The following is a 21,128-nucleotide window of genomic DNA, read 5'->3' as shown; positions in this document are numbered from 1 at the left end:
TCTTCTTCCTTGAGTCTTCCAAGCTCTAGTTCGTGTTCTCTTAGCTTCCCAAAGAGTGTAGCTATGTTCATGCTAGTGAGGTCTTTGGATTTTGAAATTGCAGTGACTTTGGGCTGCCATGTCCTGTTTAAGCTCTTCAAGATTTTGATATTCAGTTCTTCTTTGTCAAAGATCTTGCCAAGAGTTAAAAGGTGATTTACTATGTGTGTAAATCTCTTCTGTACATCACATATGCTTTCTCCAGCCTTCATTTTGAACATTTCATACTCTTGAATGAGAGTATTCTTCCTTGCTCTTTTTACCTCATCCGTGCCCTCATGGGTGACCTCCAAAACATCCCACATCTCTTTGGCGGATTCACACACAGATACCCTGTAAAATTCATCCAAAGTTAGTGCAGAGGATATAATATTTTTGGCTCTAACATCATAGTGTGCCCTTTTATTTTCATCAAGAGTCCACTGTGAGAACTCTTTAAGAACAGTTTTGCCTTCCACAACTTTAATGGGTTGAAAAGGTCCATTAACTACAGCATCCCAGACCCCTTTGTCCACTGATTCAGGAAAAATTTTCATTCTAATTTTCCAAAAAGGGTAGTTTTCACCAGCAAACAGAGGTGGCCTGTTGATGGATGCCCCTTCAGCAAAGTTTGAGATGTATTAGACATATCAGGATCTTTCTAATCGATTATCGTGCGATTAGCTAGCTCTGATACCAATTGTTAAAAACATATCTGTCTAATTATCTTAACCACAAAGGGATCTGAATTGATTAACAAGCTTTTATATGGTTTAAGATGAATCTTAAATAAATCTTTAGGTTTTAAAGCTCAATTAATCAATTTCGCAGTTCTGGGTTAATGGACTGTTTAAATCAATCAAGAAAGATTATGAGAGAGAAGAAAGAAGCAAGACACACAATTTATACTGGTTCGATTCAAAAAGAATCTACATCCAGTCTTCTCCTAAGTAACACACTTAGGAGGATTCCACTAAACAGAAAGGTTCCAAGAATTACAAGCACACCTATGTAATTCTAACCCCCAAAACCCAAGAACTTGATTCAACAATCAAGAACTCCCCCTAGGAGCAATGCATCCACACAATTGCACCTAGGTCCACACTTCAAACACTGAAGCTACTGTAATCAGAAATACAGAAAACAAAACAAGAAACGAAAACACCTAAGCTATGCATATTTGACTTGATGCTCCTTGAATCAAGCAAGATTCATCATGGTAGAATCAACCATCAATTCTTCTTGGATCTGTACTTGAGTTATCTTGCAGAATCTTCTGAAACTTTGTGTCTCTCAGATGGCTCTATCTCAGATGAAAACTGCGTGATCTTTCTGATTTTTTCCAGACACAAGACAGATTCCAAAACAGCTTTTATACAAAGGTTTTTGCTGTCACTAATTCGATTAGCAATTTACCTAATCGATTATCGTGAGTATATTTTCACTTACTTTGTACCATACTCACAGCTAATCCATTAGTTAAAAAACTAATCATATGCAGAATTGCACAGCAGGCCTGAAATACATTTGATAAAGAGAAACTAATTTCCTAATGCATATCCTAACTGGACCAAGCAATGTTTTATCCTAGATCAGTAGACATCATCAAAATTGTTCTTCATTTATGGATGAAAGGCTCCCCCTTCCAACAATATATATATATATATATATATATATATATATATATATATATATATATATATTATGCAAAGACCCAAAATATAGTCTCTTTTTCTATTCTCTATCACTTGGCCACAACCAGATCATTCGTGTTCTACCTCTCCTAGTGATTACCCCAAGGTAATTTGCTGCCAAACCTATCGGCCACAATTGACAGAGTACGTGCGGGAACCATTGCCACAGATCATACACCGTAACGTCAAGTGGAGTTCCCAAATACAAACATAGTCCGTAACGTCCCAAGACTACCAAACTCGTCAGCTATCTGCTGAGGAGGGCAATCCATCTGGACCCATCTGTACTGGCCACAACCAGCACACTCACACCGGCAACACTCACCAACCCGAGCTCAACTCAAGGGTTTCTCGTGTTCATCCACCATCCCGAGCTCAACTCGAGGGATGTCATTCCGATCTCAACTCGAGGAATGTACGTACTTAACCCCTATCACAAGCTCAACTCTAGGGATACGTTCCGAGCTCAATTCAAGGAACCCAACAATCTTACCTTTTAAGCATCACCCAAAAGCCTTGTACATCACTCCTAATAAGTCCAACAACTAGGACTTACAACAGCCAAATCGCCTAGTGAGGGACACGTACCGCTAGGCGCTATCAGCATCCATACCGCCTGGCGGGGGACACGTACTGTCAGGCGCCAAGCGCCTAAAAAAACACAAAGTTTGAACCACCGCCCGGCGAGACCGTCCACACCGCCAGGCGGACGCTGCTCCAGAGCTACTGTTTCTGTCGCTATCGCCTGACGGAACCTTCCCCTCCGCCAGGCACCACCAAGTCCAGGACCCCACTGTTCCCTCACTATCGCCTGGCGGCCTAACCCCACCGCCAGGCACCATATCAGTAACGCCACTTTCACTGTACTAGTCTGAATTTAGGCACTGTTGCTTGCGTCCATCCCTTGTTACTCACTCAACTAAGTCCTAAGGTTATAACCACAGTCTATAGTGTCCACACTTGTGCTTATGATCTATCTCGTTTGACCCCAACATATTTGATTCTCCTATTTTACAATTTCCATACTTTACAATTCAGTACAACATCTGTAAATCAATTGCAAGCTATATTTTTCACTATATTCTGGTTTAACAATTTGCTTCCCAGCCCTCACACGTTTATATCAATGAGTCCATTGGATTACATAATTTCAAACCCAACCTTTCTACTAAATCCAGTGTACACAGTCTATACCTATAATCATTGCACACTCTAAGTTCTAAATTCCACAAGACTCCAACTTATTCCGCTCTCAAGTTATAAAGTCACGCTTCTTACAAGATTATCCTTACGCTAACATTTCCAACTCTCCATTTAACATCTTCCAATTCCATTTCCTTTCCTCTCTAAACATCAAAATACCCCAAAACCAGCACTACAGTTGCAGCCACGCAGACTCACTGCTTCTGCGATGGCGCCTAGTGGCAAGCCCAGTGCTGCCAGGCGGTACAAGTATTTCTGGGAAAAATCCCAAACTCTCAGCACCCGTGACGCATCCCTCACTCCCTTCCGAGGATCTCCTCTACCTACCTCAGTCGTTGCTTCCCAAGAACATGATAAATATGGCACACTAATCGCTTTGACTAACTCCAACAACCATTATACTGTAATTAATACCTATTACATTTAGTTCTACCAAAAAACCAATATGAAAACCCTAAAGTTCCATTCACACTGTTTCATCAATTTTACCTATCAATTATACTGGAATTCAATGAAATACAACATCAATGAACCCATCATCATTCTAATGCCAAATCAATGTTAAACCATCTAACCCATTCACGTTTCTTGCTAAACTAATACACTTCAAGCATTATATCATAAGAAACATGGTTAAACATATTATCAAAATAATAATAATTAAATAACACACAATTGACATACATAGGACTCGAACCCAAGTCCTCTCACACAATCAAGTACTCTCAACCATTTGAACTAGTACTCTTCCAAATCATACCAATCAAAATTAATGCCATAAATGATCTTCCCACCCACATTTATTAATTAATTATTTATTTAATTAATTAATTCCATGGGTCTTACAATCACCAAGCAACTCAACATATTCTTTGATACACCAAGACTGATCTAGGTCGTGGTCTTTTCTTCCCTGCTGAAACTATTATCCAAATTAAGGGATTCAGTGACTTTGTCTAGGCTACATGCCCAGAAGCCACATGAAGCGTTATTGGTTTTTGCATCTTCCTAAGTGATTCGTTAGTTTCCTGGAAGATTAAAAAGTAGAGCACCGTCTCCAAATCCTCCTTAGAAGCATAATATTGGGCGCTTACCACTACTACATTCAAGATTTAGTGGATCAATTATCTCCTCCACGACTTGCATATTCAGACCAATTTTCCTACTGTGTTCTATTATGATAATCAGTTCGCAAGACACATCGCCCACAACCCCACCTTCCATGAATGTACTAAGCATATAAACATTGATTGTCATGTGGTTCGCGAAAGGCTTCAACGTAACTTGTTTCGTCTTCTTCTGATTTGTTAAAACGATCAACTCGTCGATGTCTTCACCAAGATCCTTCACTGCACCAATTACAAGGAAAACATTTTCAAGATTGGGATGTTGAGCATCCATCATCCAACTTGAGGGGAGGGTATTTAAACCCTAAAGCCTTTTAAGTTTTTTTTTTCATTTTGTTATTTTCTGATAACTGATCTAGAATCAGTTACCTAGGGTTTTGCCTTTCCCTAAAAGCTATTTAAGATAGGTCTCTTCCTTTGTTACAAAGAAGTTTTTCAAACAACCAAGAGAAAAGTTTCGAAGCTTACCTTATATGCTGCCATTGTCCTTTCCTTTTACGTGCTCTATTATCTCTACTCCTCTTTTGTTTTTTCGTCTTCGTCTCCAAGGAATCATGAAACCCAATACCCAGCGGTCTCAATACTATGATTCACATTTCATTTATTAAAGTGAAGATCATAAGTGCATTAATTGACAACGTTTTCACAGTTCACAAATCTTGCAAAGAATGTAAAGAATTATGCTTTATCTCATCGAAAAGAAGCAATACATATTGCATCGATTAAATCAAATAGCGTAAATGCTCAAACTCATGCGACATTACTATTCATAGGTCACATATTCTACATAAGATTGTCGATATAATGCAAAAACAATGATTAACATTGCATCAATTTGCATAGATCTTTCTATAGTAAGTTTACTTATGGATCATGAATGTTGCATAAAATTGTCATTTAACACAAAGCATAGATTTATATACATCAAATTCAAAGTCATAAATGTTTATATTTATGTATGACTAATGTTTACAAGTCATAAAACCTACAAAGAATCATAGTTTTTCATGAAACTAAGTCTACGAGGATCAATTCACAAATCCAACAAAAAATAACACAAATTGAGCTCTACGTTAATCTTTCGTTGATTTGAATTTTTTCTTCTTTTTCTAATTTAGTTTTACTCTTTCTGATATCAAGTTACGGTTCTGAAATTATAGTTTGAATTAGAATTAATTGAATCTTAATTTGATAATTTATACAAATTAAATTAAAATATATAAAGATTTATATTGTATAAATTGATTTAGTTGATTGATTTAATCGATAAATTATTTAAACTTAACTATAATCTTTAGAAAACTATAATTTTTAAATTGTTTGGTTGTTTGAGTACATGTATTAATTTGTTTTGATTACTACTAATTTTAATTTTAATATAAAATTTTGCTTTCCAATTAACATTTTTTATTTTTAAATTCTTAAATCTCCAATTTCAATTTGTATGAAAAAAAAAATATTAAAGATGAAATATAAATTGATATTTGTCCTATGGAAATCGACCTAGACTGTATTTTTAATTACATAATATAGAAAACCCTAGTATTATTTTGATTTTATCCAGAAGGTTAATATAAATATGCTTCACCTTTTATTTTTCATTTTTAAGTTCTAGTCACTTACAATGCTAATTCTTGGTGAAACCTTCATTTTATGCTTTTCATTTCTTTTTTAATTTTTAGTCTATTTTAACCAACAGTTTTTGCTTCAATCATATCGCTGAAGTCATCTAAGACAAGTATTAGAGTAATAATTAGGGATGGCAAAGCGGGTCAATCCGGCCCGTTTTGACCCGTCCCGCGTTTTGGCGCGTAAAATACGGGCCGGATTGGCTTGTCCCGTCCTACGAGTTGGCCCACAAGCTCGCGAGCTGACCCGCATTTGTGATGAGCGAAATATTTTTTTTTTGAGCAAAATAATTTTTCTTTTTATTTTTTCAAAATAACTAATATTCATATTCTATCGAAATAATTCCAATTAGTTTACCTAATCAAAGACAAGAAAAATGTCACCTTACAAGACATGTACCTAAAAATGCATAAAAAGATATTTCATATTCAAGAACTAAAATCATTATCTTATATACAATGATTATACATAAACATAAACATAAACATAATAATAATAATAATAATAATAATAATAATAATAATAATAATAATAATAATAAGGTTAAAATACTCCCTTGGTCCTCGCTTTTGTACCAAAATCTTAATTTGGTACTCATATTTTTATTAGTCTCAATTAGGTCAACATTTTTGTAAATCAGTAACAATTAGGTTCTTTCCGTTAGTATGGAACTAACACCGTTAAGTAGGTGCCATGTGTCATCTCCTCGTTTTTTTGAATTTTTTATTTTATTTTTTTGAATTTTTTAATTTTTTTACAAAAATATTTATGCCACATGTCACGTCTGTAGTGTGCCATGTATCAATCTAATATGGTGACATGTGTCAAATTATTGTATGAATCTCAATTTGGTCCTCATATTTGTTAATTTGATTTGATTTAAGTCCCAATTGTTTTAAAAAAATTTCAATTTCATGCACTCCAAATTTAGACCAAATTATACTTTTATATAATGTTATGATTATTTTTATTAAAATTGATATTTTTATTAAATATTTTAATAATATTAAGTGTATTTAATATTAAAATTTTAAATATTTATTTTAATTTGTTATAAAAATGTTTTGAAATTTTACATTTGAATTTATAAAATTGTTATTTTTAAGCCAACTCTAAAAAATTGTTGATATTTAATGTTATACAAATATTTCGAATATAAATTTATTAATCTATATATTTATAATTTTAAAATGAAATTTAAATAAAATATAATGTAAAATATAAATTTAAATAAATTTAATATTGTTTAAAATATGTAATAGAAATATCACTTGTAATAAAAGTATTATAATAACATCTATATAAAAATTAAATTTGGTTGAAATTTGGAGCACATGAAATTGAATATTTTTTGAAAATATTTAGGACTGAAATCAAATCAAATTAACAAATATGAGGATCAAATTAAGATTCATACAATAATTTGACACGTGTCACCATATTAGATTGACACGTGGCACACTACAGACGTGACACGTGACATAAATATTTTTTAAAAAAATTCAAAAAAAATCAAAATTTAAAAAAATTCAAAAAAAAATGAGGAGCTGACATGTGGCATCTACTTAACGATGTTAGTTCTATACTAACGAAAAGGACCTAATTGTTACTGCTTTACACAAATGTGGACCTAATTGAGACTAACAAAAATATGAGGACCAAATTGAGATTTTGGTACAAAAACAAGAACCAAAGAAGTATTTTAACCTAATAATAATAGAAAGAACTTAAAGAAACAACGTAATGAATGATGTGAGGACTAAAAAAATGAGAACATATAATTTTATAAGCAGGTCAGTCCATCATGTCCCGCCTTTAGCTCGCGTAGACTATGGGCTTATGCGGGACTGACCATTGCAGGTCAGCAGGTTCAACATCCCAATTTATCATGCATCTTTTTGTGCGAACTTGCTGGCCAGACTGCCTGACCCGCCCCAAATTGTTATCCCTAGTAATAATCATCATTATATGTGCAATTTTTTACTTTTAACCTAAGTCAAATATAGGTAAACAGTCAATTTAGAACAATAAATATTTGACATGTTTTGATTTTAATATAATAACAAAATAGTTATAGTCTTAATACAAAATTTTAATTCTTAATTTTGTTTAAACTCCGTTAATTGTTAAAGTAACTGAGCAAATTTTTTGTTTTGGTAACGGTCACATGTGTTTATTAAAGAAAAGAAATTAACATTATTATTTAATTATTCTTGGAGAAAAGCTTTTTACTCTTTGGCTTTTGTTTTATAAGTTTAAAATTATTAGTTTCATTCAATGATAATTGTATATTAACATTAATTACTAAAGACTAAATATGTATTTAATTACTTTAACCATTAATAAAGTTCAAACAAAATTAATTAAATTAAATTTCGTATTAAAACTAGATTTTTTTTATTATACTAAAAATGAAATATATCGATACTTGTTATAATGAATCAACTATTTACCTATTAAATTACAAACAAATCACTTTCAAACACAATTAATTTAGCTTACTGTATACATCACGTCACAAACAAAATTGCAAAGAAATGGTTCAACACCATTTTAAGCAATATATAATTTGTGTATCACATAATTAAAGTCCAAAATCATTGTGATTGGATATATAAAATATGCATAAATATAAAGAGTTAAATCATAGTTAGATGGGTTCCAAAGACCAAATATTATAAAAACTATACTACTTTGTTATCCTAAAGTACTTTGTCATAGTAAAGTGTTAAAAAATATTTTGCGCACATTTTTTTTTCGTAATGTAAAGTTTCAGAGTCTAATAATCATTACTTGTTGAAAAACTATAATATTTTCATATAAGTTAACACAAATCTATAAACAAAGAAATAATATTTTTGTGTATCAATCAATTATAACATTATTTAATAATAATGATCACCATCTATTGCAATACATGGTAACGACACTTATATAGCCTCCGTTCTTCTTTATACACCAAAACTAAAAATGAACATACTTAAATTTAATTAATTAACATAAAATAATAAAAAAATAATACAATTAATATGTCATTAAGATCCACGTAAACTATCCGATATTACATTTGTTTTTTTTACTAAATATGTCATAAAAATATTAGTTAAACTATATTTAATAGTGTAGGATTAAAACAATATAAAGAATAAAGAAATTTAAGACTTTCTTTTCAATTATAATACATTATATTTGGAGATATGTAAATATTTAAGAACATATCATGAATAAGCTCACAAATGAGTTAGTTTTCTGTTTTTTTTTTGTGTTATATTGTTATAAGTTTTTGTTTTCTTGGTCGTCTATATATTGTATGAATTATTAATACTTTAATTATTTTTGTCCATAAAAATAATCCTTTTAGTTGTCTCTTTCTCCTTTTTATGAAGATTAAGAAGAAGAAGAAATCTAAGAGTTTAGTTTTAAAAGAACAAAAATGTTAATATATTTTATTTTGTTATCTCATTCGTTAGCTTTTATAGGCCATTTCCATACACTAGTTATTTAAATAAATTTTATAAAAAATACAATAATTACAACCGAAACCAATATTAGTAACTAAATTAATCAATTTTTTAACGAGGTTAAATTCATTATAGTTTTTTATATTCACAGTTGAAATAATTATGAAACTTTCTATTTTACTTTTTTTTTCTTCACCAGTTAAAATTATTATAATTGATAAAAAAGAATTAACACGATCAAAATTTTTGAAAACAATAAATTAAAAAAGATAAAAAAAATATATATAATCTATTGGCAAAAAAACAAGTGGCGAAATGACGCATAGACATGCACAGTTGTCACTTTAGAGTTCCGTAATATTTGGATCACCTTTGTCTCTTGGCAAACTCCTAAGGTTTAAGGAGCCATCCGTCTCATATCCACAAAATTTTCCATACCCTTACCATGTGTTTCTAATAATTTACGATTAAGTGCATGTTTAAGATTTTATTCAATTCAATAAATTAATTAATTTTAATTATTTTAAAATTACTACTGATCAATAACTAACTACTCCTTAAAATAATTCAATAGATGCTACCCCAGTTGCAGACGTGACCTTTGAAAGTTGCATTTCAAATTGGCTTCTTTTTCTTTTCTCATTTTATTATAAACTATTTTCAAGTCCTCTTTTAGTGGTCTTCGTTGAAGTCACATCTCAAAACTTTGCATGCAGCCGCATACAGATTCACAGATACAATGAATGAACCTTAAAAGTCCAAAACGAAACACAAGAAAAAGAAAAGAAGAGAGAAACCGTGGGCATACATAAAATCAAGAATCTTATATTTGTTTAGTAATGATCTCCATAAAAAAAAAAAAAAAAACTACTAATCCGCAAATATACCTATAAAAACTCAATAATATTATTCATCATTTGCAACAAGTTTAATAAAAAAAATTAAACAATTATTTATAAATGCTTTAGTTAAACTTAAAAAAGAATGAAAAAACTAACCAATATTTTGTGTAAAAAGTAAAGATGGCATGGTATTGCATGGAATTTTGAGAGGGAAAATAATTTGGTAAAAGAAAGTGTTAATATGAGAAGGAAGTGACCTTTGGTGGCATTGAAGGGTCTCTTGATCCGAGGAAGATCAGCTCTTGCTTACTTGTAAGGTCCTTGTTCACTCTGCTCCTCTCATCCTACAAAAATGCAAACTCTTCTCTCAACCCGCCATTACAGTAACTCCAACTCATTCTCGACACACGTTCCTTCCCATGTCTTCTTTTGCTGTTCGTTTTCTGGCCCCTCCATGCTGCCCCACCTCTCGCTCCAAGACATTGCTCTGTGCCACGCCCACGGCGGCTCCGGCTGCCCCAGAGGCGGTGGAGGCTTCCAGGTTGGAGCCTAGAGTGGAGGAGAGAGATGGGTACTGGGTTTTGAAGGAAGAGCACAGAGGGGGCATCAGCCCTCAAGAAAAGGTGAAGCTTGAGAAAGACCCCATGAAGCTTTTCATGGAAGGTGGGATCGAGGATCTGGCTAAGATGTCCCTTGAGGAAATTGAGAGCTCCAAGCACACCAAGGATGATATTGATGTTAGACTCAAGTGGCTTGGCCTTTTTCATAGGAGAAAACATCACTGTAAGTTTCACCTTTTCAACTTCCTTTTGCTTTCGTTAGTATGTAATCCTGAAACAAAGAAAGCTTGAAACTATACCGAGTCTCAAACTGTGAGGACCACAAACTATTACAAGTGCTTGTACTTCTATATTTGAAACCAAAACCAGAGTTTAGTCTTAGTAACTCACACAGAGGACACATTAAAGGTTGGTTGGGCTAATTTCTTTTCATTTGCAAAACCAGATGGTAGATTCATGATGAGGTTGAAGCTTCCAAATGGCGTGACTACTAGTGCTCAGACTCGATATTTGGCGAGTGTGATCAGGAAGTACGGAAAAGATGGGTGTGCTGATGTAACAACGAGGCAGAATTGGCAAATCAGAGGTGTGGTGCTACCTGATGTGCCGGAAATTCTTAAGGGACTAGCAGATGTTGGTTTGACGAGTCTGCAGAGTGGCATGGATAATGTGAGAAACCCTGTGGGTAACCCTCTTGCAGGCATTGACCCTGATGAGATTGTTGACACTAGACCTTACAACAACTTGTTATCTCAATTCATCACTGCCAATTCACTTGGCAACCCAGCCATGTCAAACTTGTAAGTATACACTTTGTGGAGTATGTGTGGAAAAACTTCTTCATAAGCACTTCTGGTAGAAAAATGTAAGAAGGAAAAATGAAATTAATCTCTGCATAAGCTTATTTATTGAAGTAACATCATTTTTCCTTGTTGTTGTTCTTTTCTTAGAGAGCTTATCGAGAGTTTAATCCAAACATCCACTTATGAATCATGGTAGTTGAGCATTAAATTTTATGATCTAATGTGGGGTCCTTAGATTCAATGTTTGAAATTGTGCAGGCCCAGGAAGTGGAATGTGTGTGTGGTGGGATCCCACGATCTGTTTGAGCATCCCCTCATCAATGATCTGGCTTACATGCCGGCTAATAATAAGGACGGTCGTTTTGGATTCAACTTACTGGTTGGTGGTTTCTTCAGTGCGAAGAGATGTGCTGAAGCAATTCCACTCGATGCGTGGGTCTCAGCAGATGATGTAATCCCAGTTTGTAAAGCTATCCTTGAGACATATAGGGACCTTGGCTTCAGAGGGAACAGGCAGAAAACAAGAATGATGTGGTTGATTGACGAACTCGTAAGTAGATTATGCTGTTTTTGTAAATTGTAATCAATATAAACAAAAAGTAATGCAAATTGCAATGCAATTTATAGAAGGAAAATGATAAGTGATAAAAGTGTTTGATAAAATGCAGGGGATAGAAGTATTCAGGTCAGAGGTGGAGAAAAGAATGGCAGGGAAGCAGCTGGAGAGAGCACAGGAAGATCTGGTTAAGAAACAATGGGAAAGAAGAGACTACTTAGGTGTTCATCCACAGAAACAAGAGGGTCTAAGCTATGTTGGTATTCACATTCCAGTAGGTAGAATCCAAGCAGATGAGATGGATGAATTGGCCCGTTTGGCAGATGAATATGGAAGTGGTGAGCTAAGACTCACAGTGGAGCAAAACATAATAATCCCAAATGTGGACAACTCAAAGCTTGAAGCTTTGCTGAAAGAGGCTCTATTGAAAGACAGGTTTTCACCTGAACCTTCTCTGCTAATGAAGACACTGGTGGCATGCACTGGGAACCAGTTCTGTGGGCAAGCTATAATTGAGACAAAGGAGAGGGCACTGAAAGTTACTGAGGAAGTGGAGAGGCAAGTGGCTGTGACTAGGCCTGTGAGGATGCATTGGACTGGGTGCCCCAACACCTGTGGGCAGGTGCAAGTTGCAGATATTGGTTTCATGGGGTGCATGGCCAGGGATGAGAATGGTAAAGCCACTGAAGGTGTGGATATTTTCCTTGGAGGAAGAATTGGAAGTGATTCACATTTAGCTGAGTTGTATCAGAAGGGTGTGCCTTGCAAGAATCTGGTGCCTATTGTTGTAGACATACTGGTAAAACACTTTGGAGCTGTCCAGAGGAATAGAGAGGAAGGGGAAGATTAAGTTTTAATGGTTGTTGGTAACTTTAGTTTCTTAACTGAATCTGGTATTGTCTCTGGACAAAGTTGTTAATTCCCTTTACATAGAAGAGAAAAGGATGATTATGAGAGATGCAATACAAGGTTGTTCCATGTATTATATGATATGCAAGTACACTTTCAATAAGACATGCTCATTCTTTGCTAGTCCCTGGGTTTCACTTGTTTTCTTCAGAGATGTGTGCTATATTTCTTGTTCTTCTGGAAGATGGTAAAAGTAGATCTTTTTTACCTTGTCATAAATGAGAAGTTTTTTTTTATTGTTAGAGACAAATGTTAATCTTTCAAACATTTGTTTTAGGTGTGTGACGTTTTATGTGTAGTCTTTGCTGGAAAAAACATTAGAGTTTGAGAAGAAATCTCCAAAAAATAAATGTTGAAAGTATATGATAGAAGGATTAAACTTTATTCAATTAAACTGATACTGTGTTGCAAATTGCAGCAGAGCATAATGAAATTAAGTGAGCGAAAAGGTTTCCTTTCAAGATTGTTAAGAATTTGGTCTGACCCTGAAAAGAACGGCTAAAGAAAAATGCAAACAACTAAATAAAAAATAAGAAAACGCTAAGTAATTAATAATGGGTAGAACTATTGAGTCCTAATTCAGGACCTAATATCTAGTTCTCCTCTAATAATATTTACTTAAAAAAGGAAACCGTTGCATAATGTTCCCCACGGGTTCCCATGAGGCTTCAATAAGCACCTCGACAGTTCCCTTTCGATAACATAGGTAGCAGAGGTTTCGATAACAATGATAGTGCCCTCGACAGTTCCTTAATAAGTACTCTTAGAATATTTGTTGATTGTCTAAGAAAAGAAAGCTTGTAGTGGATTTGAATGCGTAAACAAGAGGAACGACTAAGACTAAAAGTCAGAAATATTTAAAAATAGTTAAGAATGAGAGGGAATCACACAAGACAAAAGATGTAAACGCAAACTACAACAAGGTGATTAGACGAGGAAGACATTAGACAAAAGAGAAAGTAAAGACTAGACGACCCTACTTTTCTTCTAACATAACACTGATTCCTTTTCAGTTTTCGTATATAGCATACTATTAATAATATTTACTGCAGTATCATGGTTTTAGTTTGAGTTCACAATTTTATTCTTGAGAAACTGAATTTTGACCTACGTTTTTGTCCATTCAAGCTGGCATAGCAGCTAGAATTCAATTTCCCTGGAGTCGAATTCCAAGCTAGATTTTTTTTTTAATTAAAAAAAGTAAATTTTAAATAAATTAATATAATATTTTAAGATGGGGAAAATAACTTAATAATATTTGTAGTGATTCATAAAATTTTGAAAGATAAAAAAGAGTTGTATATATATAAGATGAAAACATTTTATATTTATGGTTGGATTTTGTAAAATTTAATTTTTGAAATGTTTTTTTAGTTATATTTTTTATTAAGAATAGTTATTAAAATTTAATTATTAAAAATTAATAATAACATGAATGGATATTTTGGAATTGATGAATGTATATTTACAAAATAATGTATAGTTTGGAATTGTTTATTTAAATATTGAAAATGTTAGTTGTTAATAGATATGCAGAGAAAAAAAGTATAAGAATAAATTATACCAAGTTGTAAAGATGTTTTATAATTTTTTTCATTTTAAGTAATTTATTGAAAAAATATATATTTTAAATAAGTTGCTTTTGTTTGTTATTTTTTTATAATATGTTTTTTAATTAGAGAATTTATAATAATGAAATTGAAAATGTATAAGTGAATAGGAAATATATTTATTGAATGAAAACAATTACACCTAACAAAATTAACATAATTGAAAATGAAATGAAATGAAACTGAAAAATTATAATAATGGTGGTTTATATCTTGAATTGACATAACTCCAAGGTTTCATATCTTTCTATTGTTTGTCAGACGTTTGATGGATGTATATATCTCTTCTTTGGATGAACAATTCAATGTATTTCCAAGTATAGGGATGATACACAGATGGGTCTATACGTTGAACTTTTTACCAACGATTGGTCATTTGTGCAATACTATTATCTGATTTGATTTCAACCTTATCATGGATAAGATTTTATTAACTACCCTAATTGGACGAAGGTAGTCAATTTCGATTACTATTTTACGATCCCCACAATGTATTTTTTGGGTTATTCTTTGTAGAAGCTCATTGAAGGTATATTTGTGGGGGATCGACATGGTGGTAGGAGTCTTTGATATGAAGTATATGCTAGTATCGCGCAACGAAATATTTAGGGTTTGGACAAAAACCAAGAGGGGAGTGAATTGGTTTTAAGTAATAAAGTTAATACTTTAAAATTTTTCCAAAATTTTACCGATTAAATTAAATATTAATTCCTTTAAACACAATAGTAGATGAAATAAAGAGATAGAGAAGAAGATTGAACACAAGTATTTATACTGGTTCAGATCAAAAGATCCTATGTCCAGTTGTTAATCTCTTCAAATAAAGAGATAACTAAATCACTAACAAATATCATATTACAATCAAATAAAGAATGAATAAGGAAAGAAAACACATCTCTTGAAGCCACAAGAGATGAACACCTTTCTCTGAATCACACAGAGAACCTTGACCTTAGCTTTCCTAGCAACAACAACAACACTCAATCTCCTAGAAACCCTCTCAGGAAAAGTTATCGCTCTACCCACACTAGGTTTTTCATAGCTCTTATGAGAACACTCAGAGAACTCTCTTTGTAGTCACAACACTTAGCACTCTAGCTTCTCAAAAAGGTATTTTCGAAGTTGAACTGCAGTTTCTTAAATAGGGTTTTCAAAAATTAGGTTAAAAACTGAAACGTCATGTTCCAACTGCCAAGGATAATCGATTATTCTAGTAGGTTTTCTGAAAAGCAAATTTTGAACAGGATAATCGATTATTCCAAGAGATAATCGATTATTCCAGTAGGATTTCGAAAAATAAAAGTTTTGCACAGATAATCGATTATCATTAGTGATAATCGATTATCACTGCAGTTTTTCTAAAAATAAGAATCCTTTAGAGAGACAAATGCAATGATGTTGATTCTACGTTTAATTAAACTATTCTACAACACACTTATTTTATTTTACAAGATAACATTTAAACATTTAAACATTTTGTCTTCATTCTTGCTTGATCATCATTCAAAATCAATGGGCTTCCTTCTTTTTGCCAACAGTATAAACCATAACCATATGGATTGTTTGTGATACTTGCCCGTTTGAGAGGTCTTCTATAATATAGTATTGCTAGTGAACACGAGACAAAGTTTGGATTTGTGGAAGAGGATAGGGGAGTTAAGTGTAGAAGAGAAAGTATTTCTTCAGTCGACCTTGTGAAGGTAACAAAGAATTCAATTATTGTGTTAATGGGGAAATAAGACTTACAAACAATCATCTGTGCAGCATCACCCTTTGTTGATATTTGAAAAGCATAATACGTAATGGCTCCTTGTTCATTCAATGTGGGTCTTCAAAAGTACAACTTGTTGATGGATGTGGTGGTTGGAATTTCCTTAGTTGTGCACACTTTTTTCTTCAAAAGGTTGAATGTGCAGTAGTATGGCATGCGAAAGAGTTTTGGACTTTCACATTGGAACTGCACACCATCTTGAGATTCAATGATTTGTCCATTTGAAAACAAGGTTATGAGATAGGAATTTGAATAGTTTTCTTGGTCATTGATGGCAAAGTTCTCCATCTCAAAGAAGTGGATGTGTTGATCTGTAGAGAGTGGTTGTAGTGGCTGGGTTTATTAGGCAATAAAAGATTATGATAGGTTAGGTTTGAAGTATTGGTATTTATAAGGGAAGTATTTAGGGTGTTGCTATTGATTGAAATAAGGAGTCAGCCTATGTCCCTACGAAGTTCAACCTTATGTCTTCTCTTTGTGACAAAGTGCCTGTGAGAGCATGTGAGACTATGTTAGACCATGTATTGTAAGACACGTCAGATTCAACTGTACTAAAAGTAAAGATGTGCCTTGGCACACTTACCCAATAAAGGTGGTAGGTCTTGTTTTTGTGGTAGAGTGCATGTAAGAGCATTCGTTTGAGAGGCTAAGTTAGTCCATTTATTATAAGACACGTTAGATTTTAGTGTACTAAAAGTAAAAATGTGTTTTGGCACGCTTACCTGATAAAAGTGTTAAGTTTTGTCTTTGTGGTAGAATGCATGTCAGAGCATTCATTGAGAGACTTAGTATTTGTCATGCTTACCTAATAAAGCTTAGAAGTCAAATCCTATGAAGTTCATAGTGAAGTGTAATGAAAATTGAATTGTCTGATGCGCAATTTGCAAAGAAGGGCTATAAGACTTGTGATTGTTGATAGTTCAGTGCTATAAAAGGATGGTGGTAGTATGTTTAGAAGATGCGGAGTTGTTTAATAGACTATAAAAGGATGGTGGTAGTATGTTTAGAAGATGTGGAGTTGTTTAATAGACGAAGTAGAGATGGTTTTTACTAAGGAAATGAATGTTTTAAATTCCTTTAATGTTGGTATATATTTTGAAAATGGAAGGTTTTCCTTTTGTACTTTTCCAAATGGGATTACTATAAGCCATATGTACACGATCATTAGAAGTCATTTGTTTGGACCATGGGAGCCAAAATTAATTCATTTGTGGTACCATGTCCCTCCCCAATTTGTTGAAAAAGGAACTTCTGACTTTGTTTTCTTAAGAAATGATGAAGGTGTTCAACATGTGATTCATTGGCATTTAGTGATGGTCCCCATCGAGACGATGTCTTTTTATGTCAATTTCATGAAGGTTGAGAAGTCTGACAATGTTTGTGGTCCATCATCCATCGATGATGGTAGAGTTACCGATGTTAGTCTTTGGGATGTGGTGTAAGTTTGACAATGTAATATGTTTTCTTTATGTATTATTGTTCCCTTGTAGTCGTTTAAGACAAACTAATGGAATGTTATTAGCATTTTATGTGAATTATTTATTTCCATATTTATTTTGTCAATAACCATAATGAAAAGTGAAAATTAAAACACGACTATGACTTTTGCACCTTTAATCTTGGTATTCTAAGTGTTAGAAAAATGTCATAACCAATGTTTTCTCAAGTATTTAATCCACTAAAGACAATGAAATGAGTTGGGAGGCTATAAAAAGCGAGTTAGGTGTTGTCAAAGTTAGTCAAAAACAACACTAACAACCTTAATGAAGAGTCAAATTTAAGACACGACTATGACTTTTACACCCTTAATGTTGGTGTTCTAAATGTTATAAAAATATTATAACCAATGTTTTCTGAAGTATTTTTTCCACTTAAAACAATGGAATGAATTTGGAAGCCATAATAAGTGAGTTAGGTGTTGTAAAACTTACTCAAAAACAACATCAACAACCTTAATGAAGAGTAAAATTTAAAACACGATTAAGACTTTTGCATCTTTAATCTTGGTGTTATGAATGTTATAAAAATATTATAACCAATGTTTTCTCAAGTATTTTTTTTTACACTTAAGACAATGTAATGAGTTCAGACGCCATAAAAAATAGAGTTACGTGTTTTAATGTAGGTTAACATACTCCATTGGTCCACGTTTTTGTTCAAAAACTCAATTAGGTCCTACGATTCTTTTTAGTTTCAATTAGGTCCATATTTTTGAAAATGCGAAACAAAATGCCTTTTGAAACTTATTACGATTTGGCTAATACCTTCAATCTATCACTAAACTTAGACTGATGATGATGTACCTTTAATTGAAAATAGGAAAATGATACTTTAACTCACCAAATTTAACCTCTTTTTAACCCATATATGTGTCCCATGACATGGAATTAGGATTTTGATTTTAAATTTTTTTTAACTGTTTTGTCGTGGCATTAAACTGATTCAGAAGAGGTGGGACGCGTGAGAAAGAAAGATAGGTTTAGAAACGAAGGGACGGGGAGAAAAGAAGGAGGGTTAGGGTTTCATATGCACCGTCAGTGGCCATTCTTCTTCCATTTCTTCTCCATAACGACGGGGCCAAGGGACTGAGAGACACCCATGTTCTCCTTCATCTCTTCTAGTGAGCCCAAAAAGGAATAGTCGTTGCACAACCAACCCTTGCCACCGATGTTGGTAGCTGCGTCATCTCTCTTGCTTTCAAAGAAAACTAGGTTTTGCTTCTTCTGTCTTGCTCACAAAGAAAATTGCATCCCGCGTCCTCTCGCCGCTGCGTTGACGAGGATAGTTTTCTCCTATGGCTACAAGCACGCAAGGTCCTACTTGTTCCTCTTTGTTTCATTATTTATTAGTATGGTTTGGATTCTAATAATATGTTCCATTCTGCATTTTCTTCCCGACTATGGTATAGTTAAATAGGAATAGCTCTATATCATAATTTTACTCATTTATTTTGGAAAATTTGTTCCTTTGTCTTCATGTATAACTCTACAAGATTTGTTTGCAATACGGTGTTTTAAATCTTTACTCTGCATTGATATCATTTTTATGATTCTCCTATACTTTTAGGATTTTGTATTAAGGAAAACATTATGATTCTTCTGTCACACGATATATGTTTTAATATGCTTAAACAAAGCATGGATTAAGTGCTTTCAGCAATTGAACTTACACTTTAAATTAGAGTCATCTACTATGATTCAATGTAAGGAAAGAAAGAATTTGATCAAGTTTATTTTGAATTTTTATTCTTTCATTGTTTTCGGGAGAGTCAATGAACTGAAATCAGAAATTGATGTTTCTGATGATATTGTTATGAAGTTTAAGTAGTTTTGGGCTCACTTCAAAGGTTCACCTCTAAAAGGTGGTATTTTGATACATACATCTGGTATTGCTTGTATCAGTTAAATTCATATCTTTTGAATCCTTTGTTTTCTACCAATATTTACGATTTAATATTATATATAAGAAATTGGAATATAAATTATTTATCACATCATTTTATTTTTTAATCCAACTATGTCCAGACTAGACATGCCAAATTTGGTTAATGCCTGTACATGTTTTCTGGCACTACGCCAAAATTGTCAATAGATAGCGTTTTTTTTGCTAATAGATAGCGCTTTTCAGGCGCTGTCTATTGGAGCGATGTCTATTAATAGACAACGCTTATAAAAAAGCGCTATCTAATGACAGTTTATAGACAGCACTTGGCTCAACAAGCGCTGTCTATGTATCCTCAAGAAGGTGTTGTCTATCATTGCTCTTATAGATAGCATTTGATTCAACAAGCGTTGTTTATGTATTTCTTATAATTTATTTATTTTTTCGTTTATTCTTGCCTATTTTATGGAGGTTTGAAACCTCCTTTATTTACAATTTTTTATAATTACTCATATGCATATATAATTTCTTAATTTAATTAAAAACAATTATAATATAAAATAAATAAAATATATAAATTAGTACACAAAATTTAACCATAATTAATTTTATTGATGATTTAAGATAAAGTACATCAATTAGAAATTACAATGTAAATAAAAAAAATACATAATGTTGAAAATATATAACTATAATCATTGTTCTGCACACTCCTTAAATGATCCTAAACATGTCTTCATCAAACCTATCATGCACAAAACAAAATCATCGGCCAACCCAATGACCTGGTGATCATCTCAAACATGTCTTCATTATACCTATCATCTCCTATGCACAGAATAAAATCAAGGTACATTCCCTTTTAAATTTGCATGGCAGAAAGTATTCGTTTGGCCATTGGTCCCTTGCTCACACCCTACATGCATCACCATATGTATTTGTTAAAGGCTACAAGTAAAATAGTAAAATGATACAAAACACTTGGAATTTCTCAAAAGCAGAACCACAAAGCGAATTTGCTCATCAATTCTACCATGGTGCCTTTACTAGACACTTCAACTACAATAATGGTTTTCAAATGCCTTGATGAAAGATAAGTTTAGCTAACTTGCAGAACAGGTTTTCATGTGGAATTAATTTATGCAAAAATATAAGTGATGAAGCTGCCTGCGAGTGATATCAATATCCCAGAAATAAAATGAATATACAAAAACAACTCATTCCTAGAGAATATTGGTGTACACACCTGTGGTTTAACATCTACGTATTCTGGCCACTCTTGACTATTACTGATTCATTTGCTAGCACACTCTCAAGGTGATTAATAAGTTCCTTAGCTTGGCATGATCCAAAGTCTGAACCTGCATCCTTATAGCAGCAAACAAGTGCAATCTCCTTGTCTTCAATGCTGGATACATCAGTTGTTTCAGTATAAAGTTTCATCACAGGTTCTACAATATGTTTCCAACTACAGTCAGTTTTCTCTTCTGAGTTCATTTTTTTCTTGCATTAGCTGCAAATTACAAAATTGATAGAGAAAATAAGTAGAAGATTGAAGTTATAA

The 21,128-nt window shown here is 32.9% G+C and overlaps 1 protein-coding gene across 1 annotated transcript; it reads left to right on the top strand.

Annotated features, from left to right (window-relative positions):
* The first annotated feature begins 10,393 nt into the window (after nt 1–10,393).
* LOC114179008 (ferredoxin--nitrite reductase, chloroplastic) lies at nt 10,394–13,044 on the top strand. The gene is made up of 4 exons (XM_028065189.1): nt 10,394–10,757; nt 10,980–11,334; nt 11,596–11,887; nt 12,006–13,044. Exons 1-4 carry the CDS (start codon nt 10,394–10,396, stop codon nt 12,741–12,743), a joined length of 1,749 nt encoding a protein of 582 aa, XP_027920990.1. The 3' UTR covers nt 12,744–13,044.
* The last annotated feature ends 8,084 nt before the right edge of the window (nt 13,045–21,128 follow it).

Source organism: Vigna unguiculata, chromosome 3 (assembly GCF_004118075.2).
Source record: "Vigna unguiculata cultivar IT97K-499-35 chromosome 3, ASM411807v1, whole genome shotgun sequence".
NCBI classification, from domain to species: Eukaryota; Viridiplantae; Streptophyta; class Magnoliopsida; order Fabales; family Fabaceae; genus Vigna; species Vigna unguiculata.
This window is presented reverse-complemented; position numbering and strand designations above follow the sequence as displayed.